The sequence below is a fragment of the Zingiber officinale genome, chromosome 7B (genome assembly GCF_018446385.1).
Source record: "Zingiber officinale cultivar Zhangliang chromosome 7B, Zo_v1.1, whole genome shotgun sequence".
Taxonomy (NCBI): Eukaryota; Viridiplantae; Streptophyta; class Magnoliopsida; order Zingiberales; family Zingiberaceae; genus Zingiber; species Zingiber officinale.
Genome location: NC_055999.1, coordinates 26497980 through 26506786, shown reverse-complemented (window position 1 = coordinate 26506786; position 8807 = coordinate 26497980). Strand labels below are relative to the sequence as shown.

Sequence of the window (8807 nt, the reverse complement as noted above, 5' to 3'; positions counted from 1 at the left end):
TATAAGTTGAATTCTATTCTTATCATTTCAATTCCAAACCAAGAGCCAAGAATTTAGAGTAAGGTTTCCATTTTGTACTAACGTTGGGAAGCTTTTCTTATCTATAATAATCATGCCAACTTGCTGATTCCTTACACTGTAGTGGAGCTAAACACTTTCGGGAACTTCTTCCATTGTAGTTGCATGCATTATTCATAGAATGATTGATCGTTGACACTGAACGGTAATGGAAAATCAAGTATTCCACTTGCTCTTTTACTAATTAGAAGCTTGCACTAGAAGTTTGACACAAACTGGCAATGATACACAATTTCCAAAATCCTTACTGCTACACAATTCTACTGTCGTATATTTCAGTAGCTCCTTTCCTCCTCTTTTCTTGTTCTAGTTTTTTTTTTCCTTTTGTGTAGTACTTCAGCAAGCTCAAAGCTTGAATGCCTTTAATCATCTTAGATAAAAAATATTCATCTTTCCAGTTCACTAGCACCACAAACAGAATCAAAAATAGAAATGAGGTTAATTCTGAATTCTGATTTCAGTTTCTCCCTTTTGAATTAGAATTTTTATTTCTGTTGTACAGAAATAGCATTTAAAATTGGCACAAAACAATATAAGTTGCTCATGCATCACAGTAGTGTGTCCAATCCTTACTTTACTTCGACAAGAGCAAGACAAATCAGAATATCTCAAAAATTTAGCTCCAAGACTCAACCAATAAGGTTACAAACAATAAAATGAACCATTCTTCATGAAACATTGTCAAAATTTTCTAGATTTCTAAAAAATGGATTTTTCTCCCCCACACTTAAACTTTTGTCTGTTCTGACCAAAATATCATCATTTAACATCCAAAGTATCCATATCCAGAATATTCAATGAGAAAAAATAAGTGATTTGATGATTGAACAGAAAATTAGCAAGAAATTGTGTGGAAGAAAGGAAAACAAATAATGACTTATCAAATTGGAAAACAAATGGATGCACCTTCATAAGAATGATTCACTTTAATATAATGTGGTTTTGAAAGAATCAAAGCAAGTTCTAAAGTGACAATTACTATAAGAGTATCACTCAATTAGGCTTAATCTTCACTAGGTATGTAAACATTATCATCTCAATTAATCAATATGGAATCCATCACTAAATAGCAACCTTATGTAATCCAAGAGACCATTCAAGGCATTTAAGTCCCTAAACTCAACCATCCAACTTAACTAGCTTTCAACATCTCCAAATTGATATTAAGAAATGGCAAGGGGTACAATTTATTCCAAAAACTAAAAATTTATTTACAAACTGAAATGATCAAGCAAAAAGAAATGTTATTTACAAAAACCGAATTCAACATTATCGTAAGCAAAAAGATTACTAATAAAAACTAAAGAGTTATTCTTGTAATAAAGTAAAGGAAATGATATATACAAATGAAAAGTGAGTGTGAGATGAAACAAACTCCCCTTCAAGTTGGGTAAATGACATCAATGTGGTCCAATCTATCCACCTATAGCACATTAACTTCCTCATAAAATTTCTTGAGTCGGTGCCCATTCATTTTGAATATTTGACCAGTAGCAGCTTCTTGTATCTCTATTCACACCATAGGGAAAAACATTAGTAACACAAAAATGTCTCTCCCATTTGGATCTCAACTTACCCTTAATCAATTTGAGACGTGACTTATACAGAAGCACTTTTTCACCAAGTTTGAACTCTTTTACCACAATGTATTTGTCACGAAAGTTCTTAGTCTTTTCCTTGTAAATCCGTGAGTTCTCATATGCCTTCAGTCTAATCTCCTCAAGTTCTTGAAGTTGCAATTTCCTTTCCTCTCCAGCTGTGCTAGCATCAAAGTTACATGCTTTAACTGCCTAATAAGCCCTATGTTCAATCTCCACTGGAAGATGACAAGCTTTTCCTTATACAATCCTATATGGAGACATTCCTATAGGGATCTTGAAAGCAGTTCTGTAAGCCCATAATGCATCATCAAGTCTTTTGCTCCAATCCTTTCTTTCAGGTCCCACAGTCTTTTCAAGAATTGCTTTAACTTCCCTATTAGACACTTCAATTTGCCTATTTGTCTGATAGTGATAGGGAGTAGAAACCATATGTGCAACCCCGTACTTACTTAGCAAAGCTTTCATGTGCCTGTTATAAAAATGAGACCCTTGATTACTGATGATCGCCTTGAGTACTCTAAACCTGCAAAATATGTGTGACCTGACAAAACTAACAACAATTGATTCTGACAAAACTAACAACAACTGAAGAATCATTAGTCCTAGTGGGAATGACCTCCACTCACTTAGAAACATAATCAACTGTCAATAAAATATACACAAATCTAAAAGAGACAGGAAATGGGCCCATAAAATCAATTCCCTAAACATAAAAAATTTCATGAAACAACATAGTTTGTTGGGGCATTTCATTCCTAGGGCCTATGTTGTTAGTTCGCTAACACCTATTACATGATTTAGAAAAAGCATATGCATTGGGAAACAGGGTGGGCCAATATAATCCACACTCTAGCACCTTTCTAGTAGTCCTCTGGGCTCCAAAATGCCCACCACACGCTAATGAATGGCAAAAAGTAAGCACATAATAGAACTCATAATCAGGAATGCATCTCCTAATGATCTGATCACTAAAAATTTCCACAAATAAGGATTATCCTACACAAAATTTTGCATCACTTTTTAATTTATCTTTTTGAGTTTTTGAAAATTGTATGGGGAAAACATGTGCTACTATAAAGTTAACTAGATTTGCATACCATGGTGACTCACCATGCATCTGAAAGAGGTGCTCATTTGGAAATTCATCAACAATAGCCGTGTGGTCAAATTCTCCCTCAATCCTGCTCAGGTGATCTGCCACTAGGTTCTCTCTTCCACTCCTACCGTGTATCTCCATGTCGAATTCTCGGAGAAGAAGTATCCATCTAATCAACCTAGGTTTTACATCCGGTTTCTTGAGGAGGTATTTCAATGCTTCATGAACAGAAAAAATAACCATGTGAGAACATAATAAATAAGATCTAAATTTATCTAAATTAAAAACAATGCTCCTTCTCCGTGGTGGTATAATTTGCTTGTGCAACATCCAACATTCTCGAAGCATAACATATAGCATGTTATGCTCCATCTACTCTCCGAGTAAGTCTCCCACTGTATAATTGAAGCATCACACATCAACTCAAAAGGAAGGGTCCAATCTGATGGTCTAAGGATGGGTGTCGTAACAAGAGCTTCTTTCAGCTCCTCAAAAGCCTCTCAGCACATCTGATCAAAATGGAAAGTCACATCCTTATGTAGTAACTGAGTCAATGGAATAGCAATTTGTTGGTGCAACCTTAGGTCAAGGTTGACCTGGTTGACCCGACTCGAGGTGACTTGACTCGAGTTGTATTTTGATGTTTGACTTGGGAAGATTGTCGGTGCAACCTTAGGTCAAGGTTAACCTAGTTGAGTTGCATGTTGATGTTTGACACTCGTGAGAGAGTTCTATTCTTGATGTTTGACAAGAATAGGTGTTTGGGAGATTGTAGGTGCAACCTTAGGTCAAGGTTGACCTGGTTGACCTGATTCGGGAAAAGTCCAAGCAGGGAGCTTGGCACGCGAAAAGTCCAAGTATGGAGACTTGGCACTGGAAAAGTCCAAGCAGGGAGCTTGGCACGCGAGAAGTCCAAGTGTGGAGACTTGGCACGGGAAAAGTCCAAGTATGAAGACTTGACACTGGAAAAGTCTAAGTATGGAGACTTGGCACGGAGAAGTCCAAGCAGGGAGCTTAGCACGAGGGAAAGTCCTAACTGGGATGTTAGGCAGTTGGAAAGTCCTGGTGAGTGAAGCCAGGCAGTGAGAAAGTCCTAACTGGGATGTTAGGCAGTGTGAAAATCCTGGTGAGTGAAGCCAGGTGGAAAGTCCTGGTGAGTGAAGCCGGGCGAGGGAAAATCCAGATAGATCAAGGGTGATCGGACATCTGGTGTTGAGAAGTCCAACTGAGTGAAGCTTGGCATATGGAGTCGGAGAGGGCTCGGTAGCTCGTTCTCCGAACTAGGTTAGAGAGGACACTCTAAACCTAGGAGTTGGATCGGTCTGCAGACCGATCGGTGGCTCGATGTTTCTGATCGGTGCAGTGACCGATCGATTCCACTCGAGCATCTTGTGGAGTTCTGATCGGTCCTGAACCGATCAGCGACGATCAGTGACGAAAGCTCTGATCGGTCCGGGACCGATCAGTATGCCTAATCGGTCTCCACGACCGATCAGAGAAGTGCGCCATGGTGAGAGCTGGATCGCTCGGGACCGATCAGCACGAGGGCTGATCGGTCCCCCTGATCGAGCAAGCCCGATCGGTGGCTTTGATCGGTCAGTTCTAACCGTTGCGTTGCAACGGCTAGTTTCTTCATTGTCTTCTTCGCAGTATAAAGGGGTCGAGAGCTGCTGCTGCAATATCTCCTTCTTCTTTTCTTCTCTGCTTCAATTGAGCTTCGATTGAGCACGCCTCCGAAGCTTCGCGTGAGCTTCCAGTCGTCGACTTGCTGCTGCGTTTGGGTTGTGAAGTTGCTGCTTCACCTCCAGTCGACAAGAAAGCAAGCAATTGGTAGAGTGCTATTGTATTCATATTGTATTGCTTTTCTTACTGTTCTTGTACTCTTTGTTTGCTGTTGCAAACGTTTGTGGCGAGGTTTCTCCACCCACAAGGAGTATATTGTATTAGCCGGTTCTCCGGGGACTCATCCACCGACGGATTGACTGGACTCGTCCACCTTACGGACACGCCGAGGAGTAGGAGCCCTAATCTCCGAACCTCGTTACATCCTTGTGTTAAGGTTTGGTTTTCTTCTCTTTCGTTTCTTTGTATTTTTCGCTGCGCTAACACGTTTTGTAGAAAGAAACGACGATTTGGGGTCGGCTATTCACACCCCCCCTCTCTAGCCACGTACGAAGGATCCTAACAAGTGGTATCATAGCAAGGTCGCTCTTCATCGGATCAACACCCGTGGGAGCAAAGCTAGAGATGGATCTCTATGGAGAAGATGTCACGATTCAACCCTTCTACGAGTCTCACGACAATTTCACATATTGGAAGGTAAGGATGATGTATTTTCTTAGGACTAATATGTTAAATTGGTTTTGTGTACAAGAAGGGTTTTTCCCTCCGATGGATGAGGAAGGAAAACCTATCAAGAAGAAGGAGTGGACGAAAGAGCAAATTTGACAATCCGAAATCAATGATGAGGTAACAAAAATTATTGAATTTGCTTTACCTAATAATGTTTTGTGCAAGATAGATAGGTACAACAACGCCAAGGAATTGTGGAATAACTTGGCAAAGTTCCATGAGGAGAACTCCACTTCAAGTCATGAAGAGGAGTCAAGTGAGCCAAGGAGTTCACATCATGGAGGAATGGATTTAGAAGTTGAGGGCCACTCAACATCTAAAGAAGAAGAGGAGAGTTCTTCTTCAAGTTCGGAAGAAGAAGAAGAAGTTTCTACCTCCGGAAGGGATGAAGGAGAGAGCGTTCATTCATCCTCAAACCTAGGTAACTCAAGCATTTTAATTTCTAGCAAATTACACATAATGTGCTTTGAGTGTAGGGAATTTGGGCACTACAAGAGTAAGTGTCCAAAGAGAGTTAGGAAGGCTCCACCGGCGCCAAAGGTCAAGAAAGCCGGAGTCCCGATACGCAAAGGCAAAGAGCACGTGGTGTGCTTTCAATGCAAGCGAAGGGGACATTATCAGAGTCAATGTCCAAGGGGGAGGAAATCTCACAAGGACAAGAGACAGAGCACGTCGATAGGGGGAGCTAAGACAAACCCTAAGGTAACATTTAAGGCACATTCTTGCAATAATAATAAGACTCATGCTAGTAGTTTTATTGCAATTGTCAAGAATGATAAGCATGATAATCTTAGGAATCAATATATGTGCTTAGGAGCCAAACATGTAAGCCTAGATAAGGATAACACTAGGAAAGCCAACCCTAGAATTAACTTATCTAAGGCTAAGGAAAACCTAGGTAGGAATCTCAAATCAACTAGACATATGCCTAGGAATGCCTCAAAGAACAATGACAAATTAAAACTTGAGGTATTAGAGAAGGAGAATCAAGTCTTGAGGTCAAGACTTGATACTTTGGAAAAGGCTCTTAAGAACTTGGAGAAGTCATCTCTAGGGTTTAAGGGTAAAAAACCAATGTCCAAGGACAAGAAAGGTTTGGGTCACAAACCTAAGTCCCAAGTGGTCAAGCCCACTTATCATAATGTTCCATTCGATTATGGAACAAAATCTAGGGCTAGGAAGACCATCACCAAGGTCACAAGGGGAGTCACCCCTAGAGTTGATCTTGATGAGTCCCAAATGACCAAGGCTTTAAAGCCTAAGAGGGTCATTAGGAGGGTTGCTAGGGAAGTTATCCCTAGTGAATATTTAGTGAACCCAATGAGCTCAAATAGGTATTGGGTTCCTAGGAGCATCTTCTCTACCCCATAAATGGGTTAGAGAGTGTCAACTCCGTTTAGAAGGGTAGTTAACCCAACTTTGAGGAAATTGACGCTCAAGGAGCATTTTCAAGGTTTTTGGGAACCTTTGAAAATGAAATGGAATATTTACTCCTTGGAAGAGTAAAATGTGCCATCATGGAAAATGATGATGTTAATTTCAATTGGCACAATTTGGGAAAATCTAGAGAACTCTTGAGGAAAAATGAAACATGCCAAGATTTGAGGATAAATTTGATCTTTAAGTGGCATGGATGAATCTAGAGTTCAAGAAGTGTCAAAATTAGGATTTTGGCATATTAGGGCAATCGAGGGTTAAATCTTAAGTATTAGCTAAGGCTAAGGATACTTAGATAGGTAATCTAGGTATGTCTTATTCATGCTAAATCTTGCCATGATTATTTGCCCTCACATGTCATGACATCATGTTTAGTTTTATTATCATTTGAAATGTCATGATAATGCTTAGGTTAGTTTTTATGTCATGTTTATTTAAGTTTCAAACTTTATGCCATGACATCATGACATTGGCACATGTCGTCATTTATGATACCATTTTATGCCATGTCATCATCTCTTGCATTAATAATCAATTGAATTGATTTAAGGATGAAAAACACATTTTGATATTGAGATCAAATTTGTGTTTAGAAAATGCATGAGACCTTAGTCTAAGATACCTAAACCCATATCTCACATCAAAATTGCCATGGATGTGTTTGATACACTTTAGATGTGTGTGAGATATTAGGATCATGAATTAGGATCAAGGTGCATAGTTCTTGTACCTAGATGAGCCTAATTCAAGAAATGGAGGATCATAGAGAAAGCTTGTGTACAAGTCATGTACATTTAGCCCTAAGATTATGGTCCTAAATTAAAAGGTTTAAATTCATTTTGAAATTGATTTGGAAAACCTTGATGAAGCCTATCTTAGTGATTGCATTCATCATTGGACATTGTGATACAAAGTTGAGTTAAACTTGAACTATTTCAAAGTTTTTGAACTTTGTATCAAGATTTGAAAATGGAAGTTATTTTCATCGAAAATTATTTTTCCATGATAATGTATGTTATGAGGAATGTATCCTCAAAATTTTACAATTTTTGAAATTTTCTGTGATTTTCTAGAGGTTTCTGAATTTCGGGAGAAGAAATCAGAAATCTGATATCAGACTTGTGGACCGATCAGGAGGTTGCCTGATCGGTCCAAGGGATGCTGGATCGGTCACTGTGACCGATCCAGGGAATCCCTGATCGGTCTGGTGACTGATCAGGGCGTGCCAAATGCTGATTTCAGTCTGTTGTCTGAAAGTTCAGCTAGAAGTTGGGTTTTGTGGATTTTTAAAGGTTTGGAACTCACAAAGACATTGTTGGTGCAATGGTCAAGGGGGAGTTGACCTTTAGGGGGAGTTTTACCTAATTGTCAAGGGGGAGTTGACTTTTAGGGGGAGTTTTTACTCCTTAAGACTTTTGAGGATTAGTGATATGGGACTATCATTAAGTTGATTGTTGAGTTTAGTGTCAAGGGGGAAATTAAGAGTTTCAATGAAAGGTATGGGACTTCCATTAGGAAGAAACTTTTGACCTTGATACCCTCCTTTTTCTTTTTGATGTGTGCCAAAAAGGGGAGAGTGTTGATTGGAGAATAATTGGAGAACCCAAGCTAGGGAAAGAATGTCAAGGAATGTTTGAGGAAGAACATTAGAATTCTTTTTGATGTGTGTCAAAAAGGGGGAGAATTATTGGAGAACCCAAGTTAGGTTATCAGGTTAACCTAAGGGGAGAATGTCCAGAGAATGTTCAAGGAAAGAACATTGGACATTGGAAGATGGTTGGAAAACCTGAGTTAGGTTATCGGGTTAACCTAACTTGATTATGGGTTTTGTCAAACATCAAAAAGGGGGAGATTGTTGGTGCAACCTTAGGTCAAGGTTGACCTGGTTGACCCGACTCGAGGTGACTTGACTCGAGTTGTATTTTGATGTTTGACTTGGGAAGATTGTCGGTGCAACCTTAGGTCAAGGTTGACCTAGTTGAGTTGCATGTTGATGTTTGACACTCGTGAGAGAGTTCTATTCTTGATGTTTGACAAGAATAGGTGTTTGGGAGATTGTAGGTGCAACCTTAGGTCAAGGTTGACCTGGTTGACCTGATTCGGGAAAAGTCCAAGCAGGGAGCTTGGCACGCGAAAAGTCCAAGTATGGAGACTTGGCACTGGAAAAGTCCAAGCAGGGAGCTTGGCACGCGAGAAGTCCAAGTGTGGAGACTTGGCACGGGAAAAGTCCAAGTATGGAGACT

At 39.7% G+C, this 8807-nt stretch overlaps 1 protein-coding gene across 1 annotated transcript; it reads right to left on the bottom strand.

The window, feature by feature from the left end:
- Positions 1–1501: 1501 nt before the first annotated feature.
- Positions 1502–2916, bottom strand: LOC122004268. The gene is made up of 5 exons (XM_042559183.1): positions 2790–2916; positions 2306–2321; positions 1923–2202; positions 1655–1868; positions 1502–1587 (listed from the first exon to the last, which is right to left on the bottom strand). The coding sequence occupies exons 1-5, from the start codon at positions 2914–2916 to the stop codon at positions 1502–1504; spliced, it is 723 nt and encodes a 240-aa protein (XP_042415117.1).
- Positions 2917–8807: the final 5891 nt, after the last annotated feature.